The 16,636-nt window shown below is 37.0% G+C and overlaps 1 protein-coding gene across 7 annotated transcripts in view; it reads left to right on the top strand.

The window, feature by feature from the left end:
- RPS6KC1 (ribosomal protein S6 kinase C1) overlaps positions 1–16,636 on the top strand; it is a 171,823-nt gene that overhangs the window by 21,972 nt on the left and 133,215 nt on the right. For all 7 annotated transcript variants that reach the window (XM_045983238.1, XM_045983236.1, XM_045983237.1 and 4 more), the window contains one exon: positions 8,727–8,842. In XM_045983238.1, coding sequence (XP_045839194.1) covers positions 8,727–8,842 — 116 coding nt within the window. The remainder of the gene's footprint in view (positions 1–8,726; positions 8,843–16,636) is intronic.

Below are 16,636 nucleotides of genomic sequence, written 5' to 3'. Positions count from 1 at the left end.
TAGTAATATCAGTGGCATTTATGACAGTTGAAGTGGCCATCAAAAACTTGTTGCTACAATTCTTTAATTTTAACAAATACTTAATATTAACAATTTATGATATATAATGATGTCTTGAAATATACAATGTCAAGAGATTTCTTTGGTTCATAATTACAAAGGAAAGTATTTGTAATTCCTTAGGTGAGAAGCAGTTGAGGGATGTGGACAACAGGTCAGTAGCAATAGAACCATTAGTTTTGAAGGTACCATCACTTCATTTTGTTCCCCTACGAAACATTAAGGGATCCACAAACTCTTGTAAATCTTTACCTCCTTTGGCCTTTGAGCTCAGACATTCCATCTTATTCACATTTCTGGTGCCTTCTGTTCATTGTCATTACCCAGTATCTATGGTTCTTTACTTTTTTCTTTGACACTTTTTCTGATTAAAGTCGTACTTGTTTTTTGCCATTGAACTACATACCTTTTCTGATCGTGATTCTGCTGCTATTAATAGAATCGTCTTTGGTTAATACCAGTCCAGTCGTAATTATCTGGAAATTTTATAGGCACGCTTAATTCAAGAAACATTTTAAAAATAGGTACTGTGGGTATGATGATTCAGCCTTTGTCTTCTGAGAAACTTAGCTGAAGTGAGCATCATGATCTAGACGTTCTGAAAGGGAAGTGCTTTAAGGATGTGACATCCTTACTGTCAAGTTTTAAGGTTTTGTGGTATTCTACTTTTTTTTTTTAAGTTTTTTTTTTTAAATTGAAGTATAGTTGACATATGTTAAGATAGGAGTTTCAGGCATACAACATAGTGATTAAACATTTATGTAGATTATGAAATCAATGCAATGAAGCTAGTTACCATCTGTCACCATACAAAGTTATTGCAGTATTATTGACTGTATTCTCTATGTTATACTTCACATCCCTGTGACTTACTTATTTTATAACTGGAAATTTGTGCCTCTTTATCCCCTTCACCCCAACCTCCCTCCCCTCTGGCAACCACCATTTTGATCTCTGTATTTATGAATCTGTTTCTGTTTTGTCTGTTCATTTGTTTTGTGTTTTAGATTCCATATATAAGTGAAATTGTACTGTGTTTGTCTTTCTCTGACTTATTTCACTTACCGTAATACCCTCTAGGTCCATCCGTGTTGTCACAAATGACAATTTTCTTTCTTTTTTTATGGCTGAATGATATACCATTGTGTGTATATATGTGTATATGTCTATATACCAATTCTTCATCAGTTCATCTATTGATACACACATAGGTGGCTTTCATATCTGGGCTATTGTAAATAATACTGAAATAAACATAGGGATGCATATATCTTTTTGAATTAGTTGTTTCATTTTCTTCAGATTAATACCTAGAAGTGGAATTTCTGGATCTTATGGTAGTTCTGTTTTTAATGTTTTGGAGAACCGCATTCTCTTTTCCACTGTGACTGCACCAATTTACATTTGCACCAGAAGTCGCAGGAGGATTCCCTTTTCTCTAAGTCCTCGCCAGCACTTGGTATTTCTTATCTTTTTGAGCCTACCCGTTTTGACAGGTGCGGGGTGATATCTCATTGTGGTTTTGGTTTGCAATTCCCCGATAGTGATGTTGAGCATCTTTTCATGTGTCTGTTGGCCATCTGTATGTCTTCCTTGGAAATACGCTTATTCAGATTCTCTACCCACTTTTTAATTGGATTGTTTGTATTTTTTTGGTGTTGAGTTGTATGACTTCTTTATCTCTTTGGGATATTAACCCCAGTGACATTCTATTTTATTTTATTTATTTATTTTTAAAAGATTTTATTTATTTATTTGTCAGTGAGAGAGAGAGCGTGCACAAACAGGCAGAGGCAGAGAGAGAAGCAGGCTCCCTGCCGAGCAAGGAGCCTGATGTGGGACTGAATCTTAGGACCCTGGGATCATGACCTGAGCCACAGGCAGTGGCTTAACCAACTGAGCCACCCAGGCGTCCCGACATTCTAACATTCTATTTTAATTATGAAGATGCAAATAATTAAAATTCACCAATATGAGGAGCTGTTTTTTTTTAAGACTTTATTTATTTATTTGACAGAGAGATCACAAGTAGGCAGAGAGGCAGGCAGAGAGAGAGGAGGAAGCAGGCTCCTTGCTGAGCAGAGAGTCCGACATGGGACTTGATCCCAGGACCCTGAGATCATGACCTGAGCCGAAGGCAGAGGCTTTAACCCACTGAGCCACTCAGGCGCCCCGAGTTTTTTTTTTTTTTTTTTTTTTTTTTTTAAGATTTTCTTTATTAGAGAGTGTATGTGTGAGGCGGGGGGAGAAGCAGAGGGAGGGTGAGACGCATACCCCTGCTGAGTGGGGAGCCCAATGTGTGACTCAGTCCCAGGACCCTGAAATCATAACCTAAGCCGAGGGCAGACGCTTAACCAACTGAGCCACCTAGGTGCCCCCAATCTGGGGAATTTTAAGAATCATCCTTCTAAATGCACACCAAAAAGGATTCTTTTATATTCTAAAAATAAGAGACCTCCCTCATACTTAACTGTCTTTTTCTCTCCCTTTCTCTCTGAGTCCTTAACACAACTGTGTGAGTAGAGACTGCTTTATTCTTACTGATGGCTATATCTTCAGCATGTAGGACCATGCCTGACATATAAATACGCACACACAAATGTGTGCACACATATGTACATAAAGCATGGGTGTTCTTTGCAGCATTTTCAGTAGAGGAAAACGGAACAGAAACTGAATTTTTTCATTTTGTGATTGCACAGATATGCCATAATTTACCCAATTAATAGAATTCTTTAGCTCTTTGAAATATATTGGTGAGGTAAGATATCCAAGCTACATTTTTAAGACACGAGAACAAATGTTGTACAGCACTATGTTTAGTAAGCTCACATATGTGTTTGAATAGACATATGTTATTATGTGAAGATATACCTACACACATTTGTATAATATATGTACCTTCTCAGGATGTAGGAGGAGGGATGATTTTACTTTTTATTTTATACCTTCTGTACTGTGGAACTTAATTGCATCCATATATCTTTAACTTTAATATGGAGAGATACACAGCCCCGCTTCTTAAACAGGAAGCTTGTCACTGGGTGAAAAGGAGTGGTTTCTAAATTGGTTGAGATTTGTAGCTATTACTGCTCTTGCTAATGGATTATCTTCAACTTTTCTCCACATCCTTACATATTATGGAGTGAAAGTTCCTTATTAATCTTGATAAGTAAGCAGTTTATCTCTCTTAGTAAATGGTACAGTCCATCTGTAATACTTGATAATGGCAGTGAACCCTGCAGGCTGCAGCTGTCCTTGTGTAGAGGGACTTGTTGGTTAAGCATCTATCTTTTTAACTGCTCTCACGCTTTTAGTATGGGAACCTCAGCAGCAAAAGAGAATCCTATTGTAGTTGACACAACCAGCAAAAATGTAGTTACTAGTCTAGTGGTATAGTGAAAAGAACATACCTTTTGGAATCCTGTGGCTTTAGGCCCGAATCCTCTATCCTTGATTTACTAGCAATGTGAACTTGTACGAATGAACATCTGAGTCTATTTTCTTCTTGGTAAGATAGGGAAAATACCTTCCTGTTCTATGGATTACAACTCTAGTGTGTCTAGCTCAGTGCTCGACACATACCCACTGCTGTCAGCTGTATTCTGTTTGCTCGGTTACCACTAGCACACCATATTCTTGTGTCTCCGAGTTCAGCATTGCCCTGCTCTGCTGTGAACTTTCTTGTTAGCCTTGCAGAATTTTCAGATGTCTCCTCTCCTAGGAGGTTTTCTCTCTTTCCTTTAGGCTGAGCTCATTGTTTTTTCCCCTTCAGTTCTACATCTTACCAGTAGAGCATCTAACTTATTTTTTTCCAGTTTTTTTTTTTTTTAATTTGCAAAATTTTTAAGTTTACAGAAAAAAAAACACAAAAGAATAATGTGGGTAAATACTTTTATACCTTTGGCCCAAGTTCATTGATTATTAACAATATGCTGAATTTTTTATGACTCTCTACGTATCTCTCTTTTTCTTTCTGAACCATTTGAGAATGAGTTGCAGATATTTTGACATTTCACCCCTGCGCTTTGTATTTTCCCTATAATCACAATTCCATATTACACTCAGGAAATTTAACCTTGATACAATAATATAAAATGTGCAGTCATATTCATATTTCCTCAGTTGTTCTAAAAATGTCCTTTTTAGGTGTGTTTGTTTTTGGATCTAGGATCATGCCTCTAGGTTAATCTTGAGTATTCCTTATGCATTTTTTTGGTCTTTCATGACAATGACATTTTTAAAGGTATAAGACAGTTTTGTCCACCTGTCTGCTTTCTCAGGATTAGATCATTGTTTTGTTTGTTTTGTTAGATCTGTTATCACACTTTATTTTCCTCTGAGAAAGAGAAAAGCAGTTCCTGATAGCTAAGAAGGAACTGGACTTGCACTACCATTTCTTTCGACCTTGGTGTTTCCTGGAATTTGGCCTTGCATTTATGTCTATGCTGTGTTGTTCTCCTGTTGCATGTAAGCAGTTGCACAGAACAGGAGCATTAGACAAGGCCGCTCTGTGTCCTTGGATCAAGACAAAAATAAGACCACTCTGGAATCCTGTCTGAGCACAAAAACATGAATGTTGTTGAAGTCACAAAAATGATCAAGCATATCTTCGTCTCGGCAGCTGTGAGTGACTGCTGCCTCTTCATGTAAATCACAGCCTTAGCCTCTCTTCATTCGTCTTGCCTCATAATAAGATTTATTAAAATTGTAGCATCATGGAATTAGATAGAATTCGTAGAACCCATAGAATTATCCCCACTTCCTAACAGCATCCGAACCAGGGCAAAGCCCCCATTTCTTTAAACCTTTCGTAAAAGTACCTAACACAAGCCCAGATCCCACGAGTCCATTCTCACACCCTCTTAGTGAAATGCCCCAGAGTGCCCAGTAGTATACATTTTGCCTGGTTGCAAGGAGCAGTAAATCCAACTTGTTCATTTAGAGGTATGTTCTTGGTGCTGTTGACTGAGAAGAATTCACACCTGGAAACCTCAGCCTCTGTTTTTACTCTGAATGAATTTTTGCTTCAGTTAAGAATCAGCATCAGGCTTTTCTAGCTAGTTTCTTACTGGTCAAGGGCAACTTTTTGTTCCATTAGCCAGTTTTTGATCATTGACATTTGCATTTTAAAAAAGTTGTAAGCTTGGTATCTGGGTGGTATTCTACATTAAAAAAAAAAAAAAGAATGTCCCAAAGGCAGCTTAAAAAATCAGAGAGAGAGCCTTTATTTTGAGTGAGTTACCAGCTTAATTAGAATGCTTGAATTTAATTTTTTCTCCCCTAGCTTTTTTTTTTTTTTAGTTTTTATTTATTTATTTGACAGAGAGATCACAAGTAGGCAGAGAGGCGGGCAGAGAGAGAGGGGGAAGCAGGCTGTATGCTGAGCACAGAGCCCTATGTGGGGCTCAATCCCAGGACCTGAGATCATGACCCGAGCTGAAGGCAGAGGCTTTACCCACTGAGCCACCCAGGCGCCCCTCCCCTAGCTTTTAATAAAGCGTTGTTGGGTCACTGAGCGTGGGGGCTGGCTTATATATTATATATACACATACAAATAATATAGTATATACTATGTAATACTACACAATAAATCTTCTTATGAAAAATGTTTTGCATTTTCTTTTGTAAGTCAGCTATAATTTTTACTGTGTTCATGGGAAAATAAACATTGACCCTGTGAATGGAAATTTAAAGTAGTGATAAAGAAGTTCCTGTTTATGATTTCTCATTGTTGCTGCTTTCAAGTGAGGTGTAGGTGCTACTAAAGGCCTAGCAACTAGAGAATAGTGGCTACTAGGGTGTTGACTACAATTAGGATGACTGTTGAATCTTGCTACTATTTTTTTTAAATTTAAAATTAGATGGCTTTGTTTACTCTATTAAGGCTAGTAGCTATTGGATTAAAATTCATCTGCTTCTCTTTCGTTTATGCTACAAATCCCATTTTTTTTTGTTGTTATTCTGAAATATCTTAGGAACAAAGAAGTGAGCATGTTCTTTCATCTGTTTGTTCTGATGATAGGATTCAGTGTAATTTTACTGCAAAAGCCTTTATTTTTGATTGTGCTTGCTCCATTCTGAAAAATATTTTAACTCCTCTCCACTTGTCCAAGTTTAGTAGAATGGAAATGCATAAAGATGTGTTTTATTCTCTTCAGAAGTTGATGTACTCATTGCTTAAGCATTTTAGTCTAGCTTAATAGGGAAGTGGGGTGAATCACTGATTACATTTAGGATTCAAGCTCCCAAATTAATATGTATTTGTTTTAGCTACTGAGTGAGACTTTTTCGGGTGTTATTAAATATTAGTGAGTTTTCCATTAAAATTTCTTGACAAGTAGTTAATGCATTTGAAATAGTATCAAGTGGTTTTGTGGGTTGAAACATAGTATGATTTTTTGGTGCATTTTCTGGATTTTTGTTCTGAGATTGTATATGTTCACAAAATTATTAATATTAATTCATAGGCACTGGAATTAAATTGTGTTTAAAGATAAACATATTGGACTACAATCATAAGTACCAGTGTATACTTAATTTCTTATTTAGACAGGAGAAGGAATAATGGACATTAGTTGTCATTTAAACCTGTTTGGCTAGTGGATTTTTCCCAAGACTGAATAACTTAGGTTGTTGTCCAGAAAATTTGCCCTACAGGTGCTTGGAAGTTTGTTTCCAGATAATATTATTGATAGGTAAGCTAGCACATCATTTTAGATTATTATCGGGAGAATTGAGTTAAATTGAATTGTTACATATGAACTGGGAAATTACAGAAACACAGAACACGGAAACACCAACTAGCATAATGGTATTAGGTTTGGTTTCTTGTGATAAATCTTAAAACCAAATAAAAGTCGCTTTCTTTCTCATGGTGTGAGATCTGAAGGTAGCTCCAGACAGGGCAGCTCCACAGTGATCAGGAATCCAGGCTCCCGTCTTGTTGCTCGGTCACTTTTAACCTCCCATGTCACAGTCCTTCCTGGGAGGGGCCAAGAAGAAAGCAGAAAAGGCTATTTCTTAAAGAGATTTTTAGGAAGCTACAATATAACTTTTGTTTATATGTTTTTGGCTAGAACGTAGTTCATGTCCACATTTAACTGTAAGGCAAGCTGGGAATGTAGTGTCCCCCCCCCCCCCCCCCCAGGTTACCATGTCCACAGTTAGAAATTGGGGATTATTTTACTAAGATAAACAGACCCTGGGCTAGCAACTGGCGGCTTGCTATATAGCATCAATACGGCACTGTCCTGAATGTTAGGGTTCCTCTAATTGACTGCCTCTGGCCTGTTAACCTTTACTGGGCTTTGGGCTCTTTGATGATGCTGATAAACGTTCCACACTCGTTCCCTAGGAAAAGGTACCTGTGGACACATACATGAAATTTGGTAGGACTGTTGTCTCTGGAACCCATCCATTTAGCTGAGTAGGTTGTTTATGGACCACTGTTAAGACTTTTTATTAATGAAAGATGGCTATTTTCTAAGGTAGAATCTTCCAGAGTTAAGACTTTTTTTTTTTTTTTTGAAAAACCATTCATTCTTACAGTTAGGTATGAGTTAATTAGTATGCTCTGTATGTTAGACACTGTAATTACACTTGAACATTCAAAGGCATCGTGATTAATTTATTAAAGTGCTAACTATGTGGCTATCATAGAACTGGGAGTCTTAAGTATATTGTTCATTTTCTCCATTTTACAAATGAAGAAATACCTAAGGTTTCATAGCTAGTGAATGATAGAGCTAGGATTTACACCAGGTCTAACTTTAAAAGTAAATACTTCACCCATAAGCATGAGACACATTGAGCTGAGAGTGTTTCGTGGTTCAGCTTCAAATTCTTGTCTTGGGTTATATAACTCGGAATCTCTTTGTGCCTCAGTTTTCTGTTAACATTTTGCAAAGCTGCTTAAAATGTTTATGGGACGATGCTCCTCTTTTGAAGCCTGGATAGCAATCAGTGTTACGTGGCATATGACAAATGCCAACCAGGAATCTGATCTAACAGGAGTACAAAATGATTATAGTTTAAAATGTCTTATCAGCATTTAAATTGTATATAGCATTAAAAAAAATTCTATGAAAGCCACCTTTCAATCAGCTTGTAAATCAGAGCTCACTGGTGCTGAGCGTTCCGTCTTTCTACTCACAGGCATGCTGTCATGTACGCTGACAGCGCACACATAGAGTTTGGCTTCAAAGCTTTTTTGCTTCAAGCTGAGGTTTTTGACCCCACTGATATACAGATGTTCTCATAATTTCCTCTCTTCAGCTCCTTTATAAATCAAAAAGAGTGGGAAAGGGAAAATTATATGAGTAATTACAGTATTAAATTACTGTGGAAAACCATTGGAGTTCTTTAGAAATCTCTTTTCAGCTTGAGTTTCAAACCAGCTTCTTAAATGTTAAGTTTCTTACATGGACAGGCCTTCAAGTAGGCCTGCGCCATTGATTTATTGGTTCACACCTCTGTCTCTTGTTGTGTCGGAAACACTATTGTCTGTTTTGGGGGAGAGTACGCTGATTCCGATAGTGCAGACTTGACTCTAGAGGACTGTGTGGTTAAGCGGCGATAGGCCTGCTGCTTCTTTCTGAGCTGTGAACGGAAACTCTCATAAACCTTCCTTCCTTCCTTAAGTCTTGGTTCTTATTTGATTCTAGGACGATTTGATGAAACAGTTATTGAAGAGAGAAGACAGTGTGCTGAAGATTTGCTACAGTTCTCTGCCAATATCCCCGCTCTTTACAACAGTAAACAACTTGAAGATTTTTTCAAGGTTTGGTAGTCTTGCTGAAATATTTTGTATTTCACTAAATATTTTTGTTTTCTAATTTATAGTAAGGTGGAATTCAAGTTGTTTTTTAACAGAAAATGTCATTTACTGTTGAATTTCATCATTCACTAAAATAAGTAGAAGTTAGTTGTAAACAGCGATGTCTTTGACGTATCTTCTGTTTTTACTGTAGAAATATATAAGATTTTTGATTCATAGATTTTAAAAAATGATGCAAAGCCTTAGAGATTATCTTGTTGACTCCATCAGAATTGAAGTACATTAGGAAAAAATTTAAGTATCATGAAATTCTAGTTGTTGCCTTCACTTTTTGAGGCATCTTTCAGTGGTAGACTTTTTGGGATAGAAACCACTATAAGTTCATATTCATTTTGTTATAATTGTACTAATTTGTGTGATAGAGCAAAAATAGTTACTGTATAATTTTAGAGAGGTAGGTTAGTACAAATCATGTGATGAGAATCATTGGATATTAGTGTTTCTTGACATGAAATGTTTTCATTCTGAGTTCATCATTTTATATTATTTTATTTTTAAGATTTATTTATTTATTTATTTAAAGAGAGAGTGCCAGCAGGGGTGGGGGAAGCAGAGGGAGAGAGAGAGAGAATCCCACAAGCCCACTCCGTGCCCAGCATGTAGCCTAACTCAGGGCTCCAACTCCTGACCCTGAGATCATGACCTGAGTTGAAATCAAGAGTTGAATACTTAACCAACTCAGCCACCCAGGTGCCCCAGAATGCTTTACTGTTTTAAATAATAATTTTCTGATTTATTTTGTATTGCAGTTGTGCAGGTTGTTAGTTGATATCAGTGTCTTTAATGATCACAATTTTCCTATTGCCTTTAGACTTCCAGAAAAAACCTAGGTGATTGTCCCATACTTGTTTCTTCCTTTCTTTAAACATCTACTCATCTGTATAACTGTAATTGGTAGAACGTATGAAGTATATGAATAGTATGTGAGTATTGGGATTTTTAATTTTCCTGATGCCAGTGGATCTACAAAAGGAAATTATTTTTTATGACCTACTTTAACTTACTGAAGAAAGTTGATCTTCTGAAAGATAGTATAAACTTATGACTTTACACTAATAGAAATAAAAACAGTAATAAAAAGTTTATAGTACCAGTCATATTTCTAGTAATTGACTTCATCACTTAATATTTCATTACTGTGTAAACCAGGCTGAGATGATGAAGGTGGCTCTGCTTATGACATACTGCAGATCTTTAGGATAAAAGGCCAGATCTAAGTTGATATAGTATTTGCTCTTTGCTACTCTTGGTTTACAGCTCTATGTGGTAAGCGGCCTATGCTTACAGAAAAGGGCAGCATTAGGGGCACCTGGGTGGCTCACTTGGTTCAGCATCTGACTCTTGATTTCAGCTCAGATCATGATCTCTGAGTTTTAAGATCGAGCTTAGTGGGCTCATTGGGCTCTGTGCGCAGTGGGGAATCTGCTTGAGATGTTCTCTCTCTCTCTCTCTCTGCCCCTCCTACTCTCGCTCACACACATGCATGTGCTCTCAAATAAATCTTTCAAAAAGGGGCAGCATTATTAAGCAAGAAGGATGTGACTTTAATAGAAATTGTGAAAGGCAGTCATGCAAATTAACACATGCCAAGGGCTAAAAAAAATCAGTCTAGGCGTATAGAAGTCAGATGGTAGACTTTGAACAATTTATTTATTTACTTATTTTTATAGATTTTTTTTCTTTATTTGAGAGAGAGAGTGCACACATGCCTACAGAGTGGGTGGGAGAGGCATAGGGAGAGGGAGAGGGAGAGACAGTCCTAAGCAGACTGCGCGTGGGAGTGCGGAGCCTGATGTGGGGCTTGATCTGACGACCCTGAGATCATGACCTGAGCCAAAACGAAGAGTCTGATGCTTAACTGAGTGTGCCACCCAGGCTCCCCTGACTTTGAACAAGTGAAATATAAGTTACCTGTTCATTCTGTTTCTTTTGGACCTGGGAATTCCTGATTGTACCTGCTGCTGAATGAGACTTTCTAGGCTTTGTGAAATGAGAGATAGAAAAAAAGAAAGAAGACATTGGGCACTTTAAGGGAAGTCAAGTTAATCTTAGAAAATATGGTAGAAATACCTTAAGTCGTGTGCTGGTCAGGAGAGAGACACTGATGTGGTAATATCACGATAGTGGTAGTCAGTCTCTAAATACAGATAAGAAAATAGGATCCTTGAGGGTTATTTGGCTGCAAGCAAGGAACAAAAAAGCTTACCATATTAGCTTAAATAAGAAAGGGCTTATTTGTCTCATATAACAAGAAGTTGAGTGAGGAAGATAGGAAGGGTTGGTACAGAACTCAATGACGTCATCAAAGCCTTAGGTTCCTGGTTTGGGATGTGAAAGGAAAAGGGCTGATAAGTGAATAAATGAATGAATGAATGCCAGTTTTAAAAAGGTTTCCTAGAAATTCTATCTGGAGGTAGTCCTTCTTATATCTTACCAGAACTGGGTCACAGGACTATCCTTAGCTTCAGAGAAGTCTGGGTGGGTGACTCCTAGCTTTCTAGTTCTCATTGTGGATGAAGGTATGGAGGGGAGGTTGTTAGGTAGCTGGGTCAGAGGGTGTGCTACAATATCATAGGTTAAATAGGTTTTGGGTTTTTTTTTTGTTTGTGTGCTTCTTTGTTTTGGGGGAAACACTGATGATAGATATCGTGTGCAAACAGCTACCTAGCCACTTGATTTGATTTTTTTAAACATACATAAGAGTAAAGGAATTCTATACTGAGCCTCCATTACTCATTACTCATCTTAAAAAATTATCAGTATATTGCCTAATTTTTTTCATCTATGTATTCCGATGCGTATTCTTTGCTGGTTACGTATGTATATATGTATGTGTGTTTTTACAGTTTTGTTGACATACTTTAAAATTTACCAGTTGTAAATGTACCATTCAGTGGCTTTCAGTCAATTTATAGAGGTGTGCAACTGTCACATTTCTGTCACCTCAACAAGTTTCTCTGTGTCTGGTTGTTGGCAACCCCCTTTCCCACCCTCATCTCTGGGTAACTACTTATCTGTTTTCTGTCTATAGATTTGCCTCTGTGGGATGGAATCACACATTATGTTGTTTTTTTGTTCTGGTTTCTTTCCTTTAGCATAATGATTTGTGTTTCATCCATATTACATTGTCTATCAGTATTCTGTTCCTTTATGTTGCTGAATAGTGTTCTCTCACAGAGATCAAACCGTGTTGTTTATACACTGACAAAATGGACATTTGGATTGTTTTCAGTTTTTTGGCCCTTTGTCCAGTGCTGCTGCCAACAAATTTTTGTGTACAAATCTATGTCTAGATACATGTTTTCATTTCTCTTGGGTAGATCCTGAGGAGTGGAATTGCTGGGTCTTATGGTAAGTTTATGTTTTTAAGGAACTGCCAAACTGTTCTTCAAAGTGACTGTGCTGTTTTATATGCACAGCAATGTATGAAGTCTCTGGTTCTTACACAATTTCAGCAGTTGTGTGAAATTTAAATTACAGCTGTTCTAGTTTGTGTTTAGTGGTATCTCACTGTAGTACTAATTTCTATTTCCTAATGGCTGATGATGTTGAGCTTGTTTTCATGTGCATATTCACATAATTTGGTGAAATGCGTATTAAAATCTGTCCAGTTTTGGTTGGTTTGTCTTATTATTGAGTTGTAAGGGTTCTGAATATGTTCTGGATACAAATCCTTTATTACACTTATCCTTTATGTGTTCTGCAAATATTTTTCTCCCTGTCTGTGGCTTGTCCATGTTCTTAATGGTGTCATTTGAAGTACAAAAGTTTTTAGGTTTTTTTTTTTTTTTTTAAGATTTATTTATTTATTTGACAGAGAGATCACAAGTAGGCAGAGAGGCAGGCAGAGAGAGAGGAGGAAGTAGGCTTCCCACTGAGCAGAGAGCCCGATGCAGAACTCAATCCCAGGAGCCTGAGACCATGACCTGAGCCGAGTGCAGAGGCTTAACCCATTGAGCCACCCAGGCGTCCCCATTTTAAAATTTCTTTTGTGATTTTTCTGTGGACCCATTGGCTATTTAGAAAAATGTTTCTTAACAAATAATCCTAAAATTTGTATGGAACCAGGAAAGATCCCACCTAGCCAGAGGAATGTTGAAAGAGAAAACCAAAGCTGGTAACATCGCAGTTCTGGACTTCAAGCTCTATTACAAAGCTGGGATCATCAAGACAGTATGGTACTGGCACAAAAACAAACACATAGATCAGTGGAACACAGTAGAGAGCCCAGAAATGGACCCTCAACTCTGTGGTCAGCTAATCTTCGAGAAAGCAGGAAAGAATGTCCAATGGAAAAAAGACAGTCTCTTCAACAAATGGTGTTAGGAAAATTGTATAGCTACATACAGAAGAATGAAACTGGACCATTTCTTTATACCACACACAAAAATGGACCCCAAATGGATGAAAGATCAAAATGTGAAACAGGAATCCATCAAAATCCTTGAGGAGAACACAGGTAGCAACCTCTTTGACCTTAGCCGCAGCAGCTTCTTCCTAGAAACATCGCCAAAGGCAAGGGATGCAAGGACAAAAATGAACTATCGGGACTTCATCAAGATAAAAAAGTTTTGCACAGCAAAGGAAACAGTCAATGAAACCAAAAGACAACCAGCAGAATGGGAGAAGTTATTCACAAATGACATATCAGATAAAGGGCTAGTATCCAAAATCTATAAAGAACTTACCAAACTCAACACCCAAAGAACAAATAATCCAATCAAGAAATGGGCAGAAGACATGAACAGACATTTCTCCAGAGAAGACATCCAAATGGCCAACAGACACATGACAAAGTGCTCTACATCACTCAGCATCAGGGAAATACAAATCAAAACCTCAATTAGATACCATCTCACACCAGTCAGAATGGCTAAAATTAACCAGTCAGGAAATGACAGATGTTGGCAAGGATGCAGAGAAAGAGGAACCCTCCTACACTGTTGGTGGGAAACTCTGGAAAACAGTATGGAGATTCCTCAATAAACTGAAAATAGAGCTACCCTATGACCCAGCAATTGCCCTACTGGGTACTTAACCCAAAGATACAAATGTAGAGATCCAAATGTTTATAGCAGCATTGTCCACAATAACCAAACTATGGAAAGAGCCTAGATGTCCATCAACAGATGAATGGCTAAAGAAGATGTGGTCTGTATATACAATGGAATATTATGCAGCCATCAAAAAATGAAATCTTGCCATTTGCAACAACAGGGATGGAACTAGGGGGTATTATGCTAAGCGAAATAAGTCAATCAAAGAAAGACAATTATCATATAATCTCATTGATATGAGGAACTTGAGAAATAAGACACAGGATCATAAAGAAGAGAGAAAAATGAAACAAGACGAAACCAGAGAGGGAAACAAATCATAAGAGACTCTTAATCTCAGGAAACAAACTGAGAGTTGCTAGAGTGGAGGGGGGTGGGAGGGATAGAGTGACTGGGTGATGGGACATGGGGGAGGGTATGTACTATGGGGAGTCCTGGGAATTATGTAAGACTGATGACTCACAGACCTATACCCCTGAAACAAAAAATACATTATATGTTAAAAAAAAAAAAAAAAGAAAAAGGGAAAATGTTCTTTAATTTCCAAATATTTGTTGATTTCATAAAGTTTCTTTTAGTGTTGATTTCTAGTTTTCTTGTGGTCATGGTCAGAAAACGTGTATGATTTCAGTTCTTTTAAATTTATTGAGACCTGACTTATTTCTTAGCATACAACCTGTTCTGGAGAACATTCCTTGTGTGCTTAAAAGGAATATATATTCTGTTGTCAGGTAGAATTTTATGTAAATTTTAGTTAGTTCAAGTTAGTTGTTAGTGATGTTTAAGTCTTTGGTGTCTGCTGATTTTCTGTGTAGTTATTATCAATTATTGAGAATGAGTTATTGAAGCCTCCAGTTATTGTTGAATTTTCTATTTGTCCTTTCAGTTGTTAATGTTTATTTATTTTTGAGGTTCTGTTGTCATGTGCATGTATATTTATAGTGGGTATAGCTTCCTGATAAGTTGATTTTCTTAGTTTTATGAAATGGCCCCCCCTTGACCTGAGTAGTGGTTATTGTCTTAATGTCTATTTTGTATGATTTTAATGTATATTTTGTATGATTTGAATATAGGACACTGTTTACTTATTTATTTTTATTATTTATTTGACAGGCAGAGATCACAAGTAGGCAGGCAGAGAGGTGGCAGAGAGAGGGAGAAGCAGGCTCCCTGCTGAGCAGAGAGCCCGATGTGGGGCTCGATCCCAGGACCCTGAGACCATGACCTGAGCCAAAGGCAGAGGCTTTAACCCACTGAGTCACCCAGGCGCCCCAGACCACTGTTTAAAAAAGACTGCTTTAAGTGTCTTTCTGCATGGAACCTTTCTTTTCATATTTTGGTGGCGGGGGGCAGCAAAGCGAGGTTTATTGAGCAGTAGCAGAGTGATAGCACAAAGCTCCCAAGGAGGGAGGGGACCTGAGAGAGTTGCCGCTTTCATTTCAGTCTTTTGCTTTCAATCTATTTGTGTTATTGAATCTAAAGGGTATCTCTTACATGCGCTGTATAGTTTGATTTTTTTTTTTTTTGATCCATTCTCAAAATTGTTGTCATTGATTAGCATATTTAGTCCTTTTATATTTAAATATTCCATTTTGCTATATATATATCTCATTTTTTTGTTCTTTTGTTTCTTCTTTATGTCATCTTTTGTGTTAAGTATTTTTTATTGTACTATTTAAATTTCCTTTTTATGTTTTTAAAGTTTATATATATATATATTTTAAGATTTATTTATTTTAGAGAGAGAGAGAGCTTGAGAGTGAGTAAGCTGGCGGTGGGGGGGGGGGGGCGGAGAGGGGCCAAGAGAGAGGGAGAGAAAGAATTTCAATCAGACTCCCTGCTTAGGGCAAAGCCTGATGGAGGGCTGGATCTCACTACCCTGCGATCATGACCTAAGCTGAAATGAGGAGTTGGACACGTAATTGCTGAGCCACCCAGGTGCTCCTTAAGTTATATTCTCAGTGGTAGCTCTAGGGATTCAAATAATGCATTTTAATTTATGACAACTTAGTTGAAGTTAATATTAACTTGATTCCAATAAAATATAGAAAGTTTGCTCCATAAAGCATTATTCACTTCTCCTTTTTTTGTGTTATCATATGTATATCTCAAATATATTATAAACCCAACAGTATAGTGTTATGATTTGATGTCTTTTAAAGTTAAAGAGAATAAAAACATATATTTATATAGCCTTTTATATTTATCCTCATATATACTTTTTTTAGGGTGCTCTTTATTTGTTCAGGTGGATTTGAATTACTGTATGTTGTCAGCTTGAAAGATTTCCTGTCGTTTCTTTTTTGTGCATATAAGGCAGATTTACTAGCAACAGACTTCTTTAGTCTTTGGAAATGTTTTTGTTTACCCTTCATTTTTAAAGAATAATTTTTCGGGTATATGGAATTATTGATTTACTGTTTCTTTTAACATTCTGAATTTATCATTTCAGTGTTTTTTGTTTTTCATTGTTCTTTATGAGAAGTTGTTTGTTACTTTCACTGTAGTTCTGGTATAGAAGTTTTTCTGTTGTGGCTTTCAGAATTGCCTTTGTCTTTCTGTAGTGTGACTCAAGGTGTAGATTTCTTTCTGTTTATCCACTTGGGGTTTAATTTATCTTCTTGTATTGGTAGATTATTATTTTTCTTCAAAGTTTGAAAGTTTTCTGCCTCATCTTTCA

Source organism: Meles meles, chromosome 17 (genome assembly GCF_922984935.1).
Source record: "Meles meles chromosome 17, mMelMel3.1 paternal haplotype, whole genome shotgun sequence".
Classification (NCBI taxonomy): domain Eukaryota; kingdom Metazoa; phylum Chordata; class Mammalia; order Carnivora; family Mustelidae; genus Meles; species Meles meles.
The sequence above is the reverse complement of the archived record's forward strand: the minus strand, read 5'-3'. Positions and strand labels throughout refer to the sequence as shown.